The 12,890-nt window shown below is 49.7% G+C and overlaps 3 protein-coding genes across 4 annotated transcripts in view; 1 reads left to right on the top strand and 2 right to left on the bottom strand.

Annotated features, from left to right (window-relative positions):
• Window positions 1-8,540, top strand: part of MARS1 (methionyl-tRNA synthetase 1) — a 19,088-nt gene extending 10,548 nt beyond the window's left edge. The window contains exons 12-22 of one of the 2 annotated variants that reach the window (XM_062203370.1): window positions 2,101-2,271; window positions 2,418-2,513; window positions 2,648-2,765; window positions 3,651-3,864; window positions 6,690-6,821; window positions 6,928-7,032; window positions 7,119-7,305; window positions 7,838-7,909; window positions 8,045-8,068; window positions 8,157-8,240; window positions 8,326-8,540. In XM_062203370.1, coding sequence (XP_062059354.1) covers window positions 2,101-2,271; window positions 2,418-2,513; window positions 2,648-2,765; window positions 3,651-3,864; window positions 6,690-6,821; window positions 6,928-7,032; window positions 7,119-7,305; window positions 7,838-7,909; window positions 8,045-8,068; window positions 8,157-8,240; window positions 8,326-8,472 — 1,350 coding nt within the window. In that variant the 3' untranslated portion in view covers window positions 8,473-8,540. The remainder of the gene's footprint in view (window positions 1-2,100; window positions 2,272-2,417; window positions 2,514-2,647; window positions 2,766-3,650; window positions 3,865-6,689; window positions 6,822-6,927; window positions 7,033-7,118; window positions 7,306-7,837; window positions 7,910-8,044; window positions 8,069-8,156; window positions 8,241-8,325) is intronic. The other variant, XM_062203371.1, reaches the window with a different exon arrangement.
• On the bottom strand, window positions 8,478-9,291 carry DDIT3 (DNA damage inducible transcript 3). Its single transcript, XM_062203373.1, has 2 exons — window positions 9,154-9,291; window positions 8,478-9,068 (listed from the first exon to the last, which is right to left on the bottom strand). The coding sequence occupies exons 1-2, from the start codon at window positions 9,289-9,291 to the stop codon at window positions 8,700-8,702; spliced, it is 507 nt and encodes a 168-aa protein (XP_062059357.1). The 3' UTR covers window positions 8,478-8,699.
• Window positions 9,272-12,890, bottom strand: LOC133768651 (DDIT3 upstream open reading frame protein). Its single transcript, XM_062203374.1, has 3 exons — window positions 12,807-12,890; window positions 10,434-10,481; window positions 9,272-9,311 (listed from the first exon to the last, which is right to left on the bottom strand). Exons 1-2 carry the CDS (start codon window positions 12,870-12,872, stop codon window positions 10,440-10,442), a joined length of 108 nt encoding a protein of 35 aa, XP_062059358.1. The 5' UTR covers window positions 12,873-12,890; the 3' UTR covers window positions 9,272-9,311; window positions 10,434-10,439.

Raw genomic sequence — 12,890 nt, 5'->3', positions numbered from 1 at the left:
ATCCCCTGCTTTCCCATGTGCATTAGCAGGGGACTGGATCGGAAGTGGACCACCTGGGATTTGAACCAGTGCTCATATGGGATGTACTGCTGTGGTGGCAGCTTAACCTGCTGCGCCACAACATTGGCCCCTCTAGCTCTCATTTTAAAGTAGAATATTCTTCATTTTTGATTTGTTGAGTGTTTCCTCATGGTTAGATCTGAGTGATTCCTTCTATTGGAACACTATTGGGCTGTCATTGGTGATGATAATTCTTTTAGTGAAGGTGTTACTCAGTTTCTGTACTGTATAATATGTTCCCCCCTTACTACTGATGAGCAGTCTGGGCATATACTTTTTTATACTATGCAAATGCTGTGCTTTAGTATTCATCAATCATTCCTTTTTTTTTTTTTTTAAGATTTTGTTTATTGGAGAAGTAGAGTTATAGACAGTGAGAGGGAAAGATAGAAAGGTCTTCTACCCACTGGTTCACTCCCCAAATGGCTGCAACAGCTGGTGCTGATCCAATTCGAAGCCAGGAGCTTCTTCTGAGTCTCCTGTGCTGGTGCAGGGGCCTAAGCACTTGGGCCATCTTCTACTTTCCCAGGCCCTAGCAGAGAGCTGGAGCAGAAAGGGACAGCTGGGACTAGAATTGGTGCTCTATGGGATGCCACAGCACTGGCCCCCATCAATCATTCTTACTCCAACCACTCTTCATCATGTGGATTTTCCAACTCTACCATATCCCTCTACATTTACTCTTTTCCCTTGTTTATTTCTTTAGTTATCTGCTTTCATTGTAGATTCATGGAGTCCTATTTTCCCCCACTCCTGTCCTAAGTGATTTTTATGGTCAGATTGTCCTTTATTTGGCAGTTGGGGAACTGGCCTCTGCTCCTGAGATACTCTACTATCTTTTTTTTTTTTTTTTTTTAAATATTTATTTATTTGAGTCAGAGTTACACAGAGAAAGGAGAGGCAGAGAGAGAGAGAGGTCTTCCATCCGAAGGTTCACTCTCCAATTGGCTGCAACGGTCGGAACTGAGCCAATCCGAAGCCAGGAATCAGGATCTTCTTCCAGGTCTCCCACATGGGTGCAGGGTCCCAAGGACTTGGGCCATCTTCTTACTGCTCTCCCAGGCCATAGCAGAGAGCTGGATTGGAAGTGGAGCAGCCGGGTCTTGAACTGGCGCCCATATGGATTGCTGGCATTGCAGGCTGTGGATTTACTTGCTGCGCCACAGTGCTGGCCCCAAAAAGCTTGTTTTAAAAATTTCAGATAGAGGCTGGTGCCGCGGCTCAATAGGCTAATCCTCCGCCTGTGGCACCGGCACACCGGATTCTAGTCCTGGTCGGGGCGCTGGATTCTGTCCCGGTTGCCCCTCTTCCAGGCCAGCTCTCTGCTGTGGCCAGGGCGTGCAGTGAAGGATGGCCCAAGTGCTTGGGCCCTGCACCCGCATGGGAGACCAGGGGAAGCACCTGGCTCCTGGCTTCGGATCAGTGCGGTGCACTGGCCTCAGCGCGGCGGCCATTGGAGGGTGAACCAATGGCAAAAAGGAAGACCTTTCTGTCTCTGTCTCTATCAAAAAAATTTTTTTCTTTTTCAGATAGAAATCTATGGTAGAACATGTAGAAGTTCTCATAATTAAGCACCAATATATATTTTACTTCAAAATTTTTTTCTGGCTCTATATTAATTTGCCTATTTTTACTTTAAAAATAGGATTATATCACATTATTGTTTTGTAGTTGGCTTTATTTAATTGATAATATATTTTGAAGGTCTTTTCTTGTCAGCATACATAATTTTTTTATGTAGCATACTCATTCTTTTTAATGGCATTCTGAATGTTTCCTGGTATTGAGTGTAGAGATCTGAACCATGGGAATTTGTTTCAGGTTTTTGCTGTCATAAGCTGCATTTCTTTCTATATGAATATTGACACTCGGGTGTAATTATTTCTGAATAAACTGAAAGAGGTGGAGTTGCTATGTCAAAGACATGAGTCTTCTGATTACATGTTGCCACACTGCTCCAAAAAGGCTGTGCATGTTCCTCCTTATGCTACCCATGTGTGAGGCTGGCCTAAATCAGGCTGTTTCTCTTTGTTGTGTCAGCTGGAAGAGCGACTGGAGGAGTGGCTGGGGAAGACGTTGCCTGGTAGTGACTGGACACCCAATGCCCGGTTTATCATTCGCTCTTGGCTTCGGGATGGCCTAAAGCCACGCTGCATAACCCGAGACCTCAAATGGGGCACCCCTGTTCCCTTAGAAGGTTTTGAGGACAAGGTAAAAACTCTATCATTTATTTGTATCTCATTGTTCATCTGTGGGGTTGAGACCCTGGGCTAGCTGAATAGATCTCTGATTATGTCTTGTTTTGGTCTGGGAGTTTGGTTGATCACTGTAGTGCTTCTTTCCTCTTGACCCTCCAGGTATTCTATGTCTGGTTTGATGCCACTATTGGCTACCTGTCCATCACAGCCAACTACACAGATCAGTGGGAGAGATGGTGGAAGAACCCAGAGCAAGTGAGCAGTTCTTGGTTACCCTGTCTGTGGGTGGGATGTGTGTGTGTTATGAGAGTGCTAGGGTTGGTATCTGGTCTTTCCTGGGCCTTTGAAGGCAGCCTCAGCAGATCTCTCTCCTAACTCTGTCCCCCTAGGTGGACCTGTATCAGTTCATGGCCAAAGACAACGTTCCCTTCCATGGCTTAGTCTTTCCTTGTTCAGCTCTAGGAGCTGAGGACAACTACACCTTGGTCAAACACCTCATCGCTACAGGTAGGTCCCCTGGAAGACTGCAGATGGTGTGTTCCCAGGGATTGAGGGCAGTCCTTAGAACATGATCTTAGAGAGGTGCTAGGTCTTGAGTTAGGAGCTGACATGAAATAGGAAGTATTTAAAAAACATGAGTAAACAGTCTAGAGAAAGGAAACAAGAAACTAAAGAAAACAAAAGTATAAAACAGGGATAGGGAGTCCTTTTTTTTTTTTCAAGCAATATTTATTTGAAAGTTCTAGTTACAGAGAGAAAGGAAGAGACAGAAATCTTTCGTTTGCTGGTTCAGCCCCCCAGATGGCTGCAACAGCTGGGGCTGGGCCAGGCCAAAGCCAGGAGCTGCTTCTGGGTCTCCCACATGGGTAGCAGAGTCCCAGACACTTGGGCCATCTTCTGCTGCTTTGCCCAGGCATCTTATCAGGGAGCTGGATTGGAGGTAGAGCAGCTGGGACACAAACCAGCACCCGTATGTGATGCCAGCATTACAGTACCTGCTATGCCACAACGCCGGCCTCAGTGGGGAACCCTTTTTGTGCCAGGGGACACCTGGATATTTACAACATCATTCGTGGACTAAACAAAATGATCAACTTAAAAATTAGCCTGCAGTTGATTTACTGAATTTCAAGTCCTGCCTGCCAGTGTCTTGGCAGGGCCAGACCAAATAATATAGCTCGCAGACTGGATGTTTCTCACCCCTGGGCAAAGACTTTGCAGTAGGTACAGGCAAGGAGAGAATAGGGGCCAGAATAGATGGGGACTGCCATGTTCCGTGCAGGCCAGCTACTCAAGGGGGAGTGTTGGTGGATCCCACAGTGGAAGAGTTAACGGGTCAGAGGGGAGAAGCATGTGATTGGAGCAGATGGTTCTCATTCTTTCTCTGTCCAGAGTACCTGAACTACGAGGATGGGAAATTCTCTAAGAGCCGGGGTGTGGGAGTGTTTGGGGACATGGCCCAGGACACAGGGATCCCCGCTGACATCTGGCGCTTCTATCTGCTGTACATTCGACCTGAGGGCCAGGACAGTGCTTTCTCCTGGACAGACATGCTGCTCAAGAATAACTCTGAGCTGCTTAACAACCTGGGCAACTTCATCAACAGGTGGGCCTTGGTGAGGGGCCGATCCTCCCTCAGCAGAGGAGAATGTGCACAGAACTAGTAAGCAAGCTGTGAGGGCTGGGAAGTGTAGTGGGGAAAGCTGATCCGTTGGGACCCACTTCTAGCACATTAGGCTGTGTGCACTCGAGGGAACAGTTAACTGTGGAGGTGCGACTTAGCACAGTTGCTCACAAAGTGTTTTTTTTTTTTAATATTTATTTATTTATTTGAAAGGTAGAGTGACAGAGAGGGAAAGAGATAGAGATTTTCCATTTGCTGGTTCAGTTCCCAGGTGGACCAGTCCAAATCCAGGAGCCAGGAACTCCACATGGGTCTTCTACTTGGATGGCAGGGCTCAAGTACTTGAGCCATCTTCTGCTGTTTTCCCATACAAATAGTAGGGAGCTTGATTAGAAGCACAGTTGTGGGGCCCGTGCTGGAACATAGTGGGTAAAGCCACTGCCTATGGCGCTGGCATCCCAGGTCGCAGCTGCTCCTCTTCCAGTCCAGCTCTCTTCTATGGCCTGGGAAAGCACTGAAGGATGGGCCCAAGTCCTTGGGCCCCTGCATGCATGAGGGAGACCTGAAGAAGTTCCTGGCTCCTGGCTTCAGATCGGTCCATCTCTGGCCATTGTGGTCATTTGGGGAGTGAACCAGTGGATGGAAGACCTTTCTCTGTCTCTGCCTCTCTCTCTAACTTGTCTCTCAAATAAATAAGTATGGGGCTGGTGCTGTGGCTGAGCAGGTAAAGCCGCTGCCTGCAGTGCCAGTGTCCCATATGGGCCTGGTTTGAGACCTGGCTGCTACACTTCCAATCCAGCTGTTATGGCCTGGAAAAGCAGTAGAGAGTGGCCAAGTGCTTGAGCCCCTACACCTGTGTGGGAGACCCTGAAGAAACTCCTGGCTTCGGATCAGCTCAGCTCCAGTCATTATGGCCATTTGGGGAGTGAACCAGCAGATGGAAGATCTCTTTCTCTGCCTCTTCCTCTCTGTAACTCTGCCTTTCAAATAAATAATAAATAAATCTTTAAAAAAAACAAAAAAAACAAAACATAAGCAGCACAGTAGCTTGGACTTGAACTGGCACTCTGATATGGGATGCTGGTGTTGCAAGCAGCAGCTTAACTTCTATGCCACATTCAAGCCCCACAAAGTGGGTTTTTGCAGATTTTTTCTTTCTTTTTTAAAGATTTATTTGAAAGGCAGAATTAGAGGAAAAGATGGTGAGAGAGATCTTACATCCTTTGGTTCCCTTTCCAAATGGCTACAACAGCCAGGGCTAGGCCAGGCCAAAGCCAGAAGCCAGGAGCTTTAACTGGGTCTCCCACATAGGTACAGGGGACCAAGTACTCGGGCCATCCTCCACTGCTTTCCCAGGCATATTAGCAGGGAGCTAGATCACAAGTGGAGCAGCCGGGCCTCCAAACAGCCCCAACATCCGATGCTGGTGCCGTAGATTGCAGCTTAACTCACTGTGCCACAGCAGTGGCCCTGCAAATTGTTTTCTTTATTTAGAGTGAGAGATGTTCTTTCCTAGCAGAAAAGTTCACCTGCAGACCACTGAAAAGTCTGGTCGATGAAAGACATTATTTTGGAGTGGGGACAGAGAGTTTTTGTTGGTTCACATTGTATCTCAGCTGTTCTGCATCTAAAGAAATACCTTCCATGGCTTAGGATTCTTTAGTTCCATTCTCTGAGCCCAGGGCCTTTAGCTCAGTCCTGCTACCTACTCATTCAGGTCTGGTCATCAACCACATCTAATAGGTAGTCCTCACTAAGCTACCACTAGTGGTTTTTTTTTTTTGTTTTTTTTTTTTAAGCTTTATTTTATTTATTTGAAAGACAGTTACAAAGAGAGGTAGAGCCAGAGAGAGAGGTCTTCCGTTTGCTGGTTCACTCCCCAAATGACTGCATCGGCCAGAGCTGAGCTGATCCGAAGCCAGGAGCCAGGAGCTTCTTCCGGGTCTCCCACGTGGGTGCAGGGGCCCAAGGACTTGGGCTATCTTCTACTGCTTTCCCAGGCCATAGCAGAGAGCTGGATTGGAAGTGGAGCAGCTAGGACTCCAACCGATGTCCATATGGGATGCTGGCGCTACAGGCCGGGGCTTTAAACTGCTGCGCCACAGCACTGGCCCCACAGTAGTCTTTTAAATTTATTTACATATATTTGAAGGAGAGACAGATAAGACCTTGCATCCATTGGTTCACTCCTCGAATTCCTCCAATAACCAGGAATGGACCAGACTGAACCCAGGAGCCAGGGACTCCATTTGGGTCTCTTGTCAGTGGCAGAGACCCAAGCACTGGAGTCATCATCTTCTGCTTCTGCTTCCCAGGGTGTGCATCAGCACTCCTAAGTGGTGCCAGCATCCCCAAGTGGCATCTTTACCACTGTGCCAAATGCCTTCCCATTTGTTTGATAGCAATCAATATATATTGTAACCTGGCCATTCTGAGTATTGACTTCTTAAAACCAGGAGAGGCACCTGGCTCCTGGCTTTGGATCAGTGTGGTGCGCCAGCTGCAGTGCGCCGGCTGCAGCGGCCATTGGGGGGTGAAGCAACGGAAAAAGGAAGACCTTTCTCTCTGTCTCTCCCTCTCACTGTCCACTCTGCCTGTCAAAAAGAAAAAAAAAAAAAAACCTGAAAGTGTCTTTATCAGGCTCTTTTATGTGCAGTCATGTTCTTAGGGCACGGCAGATTAAAGCGTTACTTTGTTAGGCTTTGCTTCTAGCTGGAGGGAAGTGTCGGTTCTGAACAGGAATCCTGAGAAGGACGTTCCAGAGACTGGACAGTAACTCCCGTCTCTTCTGCCCTTCCCCCATCAAGAGCTGGAATGTTTGTGTCTAAGTTCTTTGGGGGCTGTGTGCCCGAGATGGTGCTTACGTCAGATGACCGCCGCTTGTTGGCTCACGTTACCCTGGAGCTCCAGCACTATCATCAGTTGCTGGAGAAGGCACGGTGAGTGTGACACCTTGGTCTCCTCTCAGTGGTGTGTGGGCATGTTGAGAGCACCATCCTGGCCCCTGGAGCTCTCATCTGCCTTGGTCTGCCCTCTCTCTTCTAGGATCCGTGACGCCTTACGCAGCATCCTCACCATTTCTCGACATGGCAACCAATACATTCAGGTCAACGAGCCCTGGAAGCGGATAAAAGGCGATGAGGCTGACAGGTAGGGGCAGGCACAGGCACAGGTATGAAGTGGCTGGTGGGCTCTGTCTTCCTGGTGACCTTGACCTAGTACCTCTCCTTCCCCAGGCAGCGGGCAGGCACAGTGACAGGCATGGCAGTGAATGTAGCTGCCCTGTTGTCTGTCATGATCCAGCCTTACATGCCGACGGTCAGTGCCAGCATCCAGGCCCAGCTGCAGCTCCCACCTCCAGCCTGCAGTGTCCTGCCAACAAACTTCCTGTGTACGTTACCAGCAGGACACCAGATTGGCACAGTACGTCTGAGTTGGAACATCTGTGTCTCTTAAAATTCATACTTATATAGCCTTTGGGGTAGGGTTAGAGGGAGACCTAACATCTCTTCAGCTTTACTGTGGGCATGAGACTTTTTTTTTTAAGAATTGTTTTTTATTTGAAAGAGTTACAGAGAAAGGTAGGACTGGAGAGGCGAGAGGAGAGAGGTCTTCCATTCCGCTGGTTTACTCGGGCATGGGACTTAGTAGCTTTGCATCATCTGTATACCTGATGGTTCCTCATGCTAGAACCAATACCTGGCATATAAAACCATTTTGCATTTGATTAAAGAAGGCCATGTTTCCCTTGATCTCCATGATGCTAGCAGGTAATCGTTTCTTCTTTTGGCCTAAGATGATAAAATAAGTATATCACTAAACTTTTGTCTAAGCTAAAACATGAGGGTACTTCAAAAGGTTTGATCAGAGAAGTGGCTTGGACAGGCCTTTTTGTAGGAGTCTGCCTAGTGGTTTACACCTAACCAGTAAGTGATCTGGAATTCTTTTTTCGCAGGTCAGTCCCCTGTTTCAAAAATTGGAAAATGACCAGATTGAAAGTTTGAGGCAGCGCTTTGGAGGGGGCCAGGTGAGAAAGCTAGACTGCCCTCCCCCGGCAACAGCCCGTCATCGCCTTAGTTTTCCTAAAACACTCCTCATACATCACATTTCCATCTTTGGGCCCTGCTGCTTCCTCACCTGTAGTTTTTCTTTCCTGTCTTAGCTAGAAGAGTCCCTGGAGTTAAAGGTAATCACTTTCCCTCCTGTTCTGTCAAACTGGAGAACAGGGAGGGGGGAGTGTTTTGGTTGCTGGTGGTAACTCTGTTGTTCTGCAGGCAAAAGCATCCCCCAAGCCAGCAGCCGGGGAGACAGCTGGGCCGCAGGAGATACAGACGCTGCTGGATGAAGTGACAAAACAGGTATAAAGGTTAGGCGCTGTGGGAACCCAGAACAAAAATAGGTCCGTGCCTGCTTTCACACTCTCCATGCGGCCTCCTCTCCTAGGGCAACCTTGTCCGAGAACTGAAAGCGCAGAAGGCAGACAAGAACCAGGTTGCTGCCGAGGTGACTAAGCTCTTGGATCTGAAGAAACAGCTGGCTCTGGCGGAAGGGAAACCCCTGGAAACACCCAAAGGCAAGAAGAAAAAGTGAAAAGCTTGGCTCACACACAGTCACTTTTAATGATAACGGGCAGTAATAAATAAATGTACAATCCCTATATACAAGCCGAGACCTCTTCCTTTGTCTCTCCCAAGCCGTCCCCCTACGGAATTGGTGTAGTTGAGGGTCACATCATTGGCACAGGTGGGCAGGTGCTCATGGCCACTTCTGGGAAAGGTAAGTCGTGGCCCATGTAGGGGCGTGACTGTCCCAGGTGTTCATGCTTGGTGTAGGTTCACCATCCTGTCGATCAGCGCTCGGCGAGTGGCCTCCACTTCCCTGGTCAGGCGCTCAATTTCCTGCTTGAGCCGCTCGTTCTCTTCAGCTAGCTGTGCCACTTTCCGCTCGTTCTCTTGTTCCTTCTCCTTCATGCGCTGCTTCCCAGCCCGGGCTGCGCACTGGCCACTCTGTTTCCGTTTCCTGGTTCTTCCTCGGTCTTCTTCCTCTTCCTCCTGAGCCAGGGAGCTCTGACTAGACTCTGGCGAGTGAGGGCTCAGGGAGGTGCTGGTGGCTTCTGCTGGCCCTGGCTCCTCAGCCAGCCACGCCAGAGAGGCAGGGTCGAGAGTGGTGAAGGTTTTTGGTTCTTCCTTCAAGGAAATGAGAAAAGGTAGGATGGTAGGGAAGGGAAAAGTAACATCCCCCCACCTATACTTTCAGGCCTCATATACTCACCTCTTCGTTTCCAGGGGGTGAGACATAGGTACCCCCATTTTCATCTGAGGACAGGACCTCCTGCAAGTCCTCATACCAGGCTTCCAGCTCCCAGCTGGACACTGTCCCGAAGGAGAAAGGCAGTGACTCAGCTGCCATCTCTGCAGTCGGCTCAGGTTCTGGAAAAGGACGTGCTCAGATAACGCAGCGTGAACAGCGTTTGGAGCTCTCCTCTCCCTGTCCCACTGCCTTTCCAGTGAAAGAAAACGAGTGGTTGCACATAGCCAACTGTCTGCACTACAGGCTGGCAAACTGGTCTGCCTGTTTTTGTATAGTGTTAATGAAACACAGCCATACTTACTCCGTCACTTAGGACTACTTTTTCATGCTACAACAGCAAAGATGAATGAGTAGTTGTGACAGGAACTATATGATCCTAAACATCTGAAACATATGATTTGGCTCTTTAAAAAATCTGCCAGCCCCTCCTCTATACAGACTCCTTCCCTTTCTGACCAAGACTTGAAGAGGCAAACTGCCTCGAGAAACATTCTTATGGGATCTTAGTAAGTCCTCAGCCCTGCTAGGAACTCCACTGGCAGCTTCCAGGGACAATTAACAGGCCATGTGTGCTCCTTTCTCCTTTGTGGCGAAGGCTGGGATATGGTCCTGTGAGTCAGTCTAACTCGGTGGGGACTGAAGACTGGTCAGACAGTCGTCTTGTCTGGGGCTGACTGAGTTCGCGTTCGTTTAGGACATGCTCTAAGAATGGCAACTTGGGCCGGTGCCGTGGCTTAACAGGCTAATCCTCCGCCTTGTGGCGCCGGCACACCGGGTTCTAGTCCCGGTCGGGGCGCTGGATTCTATCCCGGTTGCCCCTCTTCCAGGCCAGCTCTCTGCTATGGCCTGGGAAGGCAGTGGAGGATGGCCCAAGTCCTTGGGCCCTGCACCCGCATGGGAGACCAGGATAAGCACCTGGCTCCTGGCTTCGGATCAGCGCAATGCGCTGGCCGCAGCAGCCATTGGAGGGTGAACCAATGGCAAAAAGGAAGGCCTTTCTCTCTGTCTCTCTCTCACTATCCACTCTGCCTGTTTAAAAAAAAAAAAAAGAAAGAATGGCAACTTGGTCACTGTGTTAGAGGCAGGTCCGGACAGATGTGGGCGGACAACAAAAGCCTGCTCAGCTTTAAACCCTTATCTCCCACCTTCTCTAGGTCTTTTAATAATTTCTTAAGGTCCCAGCAAAGGGAGCCTAAACAGCATACAGGACATTGTGTTGGCGAATGGTGGGTTAAGCTTACCTGCTTTCAGGTGTGGTGATGTATGAAGATACACTTCCTCCTGGAACACTGTGGGGAACAAACATAAATGTTAGCCATTGGGGGATGGGTGAGAGAGATGCTCTGTATTTATTTCCAGCTTCTTAGTGGTCCTCCTTGACTTCTGATCTTGGGGGACACGGACAGTTAAAGGTCATTTCCAAGGACAGAAGCAAGAGCCAGCTTCCCTTTATTTTTAGTTCTTGACGTTTGTAATCCTGATTACATAACAGTGAAGTCCTGGCCAACTCAGCTTTCTCTAAATTCAAGGCAGGCCTCAAACTTGCCAGGGTAAGGACTACGCTACATGGAAGGGAACGAATTGAGTGGCATTTTTCTAACTCCATTCCCACACTGACATCCTTCAAACGCACATTTCCAGTCTGGACCGCCCCTGGGGCCACCGACTTTGCTATCTCCTGCCTCCTTGCTGTTTCCTTTGATAACATCTGGACTCCGTGCAAAAAAACCAAAAGCCCCAGCAAATTTTCTCATTTAAAAAAAAAAAAAAAACTGGGGTTATGCATTTTAGTGTAGCCATTGCCTACAATGCCAATGGATGCTGGTTTGATTCTTGGCTGCTCCATTTCCAATCCAGCTCCCTGCTCAGAGGATGGCCTAAGTGTTTGGGCCCCTGCACCCACAGGGCGGGGGAATGCGGATGAAACTTCTGTCTCCTGGCTTCAGCCTGGTGAACCAGTGGATGAAAGATCTGTCTCTGTCTCTCCCTTTCTTATAACTGAGATAAATCAATCTTAAAAAAATCAAAATACTTCTCACTGATTCCATTGTTTCCATTATGGATCAGTGTACCATCTCCCCCCTGGGTTATCACAGGAGCCCCCAATGGCAGAAGGTTTCCACCTCCAAAGTCAACTGACAATACAGCAGCCAGAATGTCCTCTTCAAAGCCATCCAGTGACCTGCTATTCCATGCATACTAAAAGGCTAACCTCCTCAAAATGACTTACAAGGCCTTAAAGCATCCTTTCCTTTCCTGCCCCTGAGTTTTCACGGTCCACTCCCTCTCGCTTTAGTCTGGCCCACTGGCCTTGTCTCTAAAGAAACCAAGATGCTCCCATCTCAAGGCTTTGCTCTGGCTGCGCCTCCTGGAAAGCTCTTCCTTCCATGTTGCTATCTGTAGGGTCCACTGCCTTGCTTCCTTATGGGTCTTTTCATTTAAATACCACCTCAGTGAGAGAATTCCTGGCCCTGCCCCCCGATGAAAAACTGCACCCCCTCACCCTGAACACTCTGTTACTTTGCCTGCTCAAGTGTTCTCCATTGCACTTGCATTTGTTTATTTCTTCCACTGAAACAGAAGCTGAGAGCAGAGATTTGTTCATGGATATACCCCGGGCCTCAAACAACCTGGCACATAGTAGGTGCTCATTATCTATCCCGTGTGACTGGATAAGCCCTCAAGCCCGGAGGCTGCGCGCTGCCCATCCTTGGGGACTGGAGACGCAACATCGCCCTGAGTGTTTCTCTGCAGAGCTGTCCTCCCTGGGGAAGTCTCCCTCGCCTTCCAGTGTGTGGGAAGCAGCTTTCATCAGCAGAGCAGCCTCAGGCCAGAGGGCTGCAGAGCCAAACGGGGGCCAGCCTGATGCAATGCTTACAGTCAGCTGGAAGGCACGACGGAAGGAAGATGGAGGCAGCAATCCCAGGAGGAGGAGGATACACTGGGGAGACCCCAAATGGCCTCCCTCACTTAAGACATCCAGGCTGCTCTCTTATGCGGGAGGCCCAGGGACCTCTAGGGAAAGGGAAAATCCACCTCTGTTCCCTGTTCCATCTGTACCCCTGTCCCCAAAGGTTCCACCTACAGCTACGGCACTGGCCATGCTGGCGCGGGAGGCATTGCAGCGGAGGCAGGCCTGGGGGTGGGGTAGGGGGAATGCCGTTGGTGGCAAAGCGGCGGACACGGCCCGAGCCACGGCCATCCAGCCTTCTCGGGGCGGGGGTGTGTACTGCCCCGCCTCCCACTGGACATCCTTCAAATGCAGATTTCCAGTCTGGACCTCCGCTGGGGCCACCGACTAACAAGGTGGCCTGAAGTCGGCCACGGCAAAGAATGAATTTCTCGAGGTCAGCCGGGGTCCCAGGGCCCCGAAGCGCAGAGCAGAGCTCACGCTCCGCGGAGGGGTGGGGCCCCGCTGTCGTACGGAGAAGGAAGGGCCTGTAAGCAGCCCTCCGGAATCAAGGACTGTCCCCATCCCTCCCAGAGGGTCCCTAACTTCACCGCGGGGTTGGGGGGGATGGGGACACAGCCCGAAGAGCGGCGCCCCAACTTTGAGGAGACGACCGGCGTCCGCATAGACAGGAGAGTAAAGTAGATGAGGAGTCAGTACTCGCCTCTCTCCTCAGGTTCCGGCTCTGATTCTGGCTCTGTCGCTGCCACCGGCTCATCTTCAACATCATCTGCTCTGTGTCTCGGAC

Source organism: Lepus europaeus, chromosome 10 (assembly GCF_033115175.1).
Source record: "Lepus europaeus isolate LE1 chromosome 10, mLepTim1.pri, whole genome shotgun sequence".
Taxonomy (NCBI): Eukaryota; Metazoa; Chordata; class Mammalia; order Lagomorpha; family Leporidae; genus Lepus; species Lepus europaeus.
Note: the sequence above shows the minus strand (reverse complement) of the source record. Positions and strands in the feature narration are given on the sequence as shown.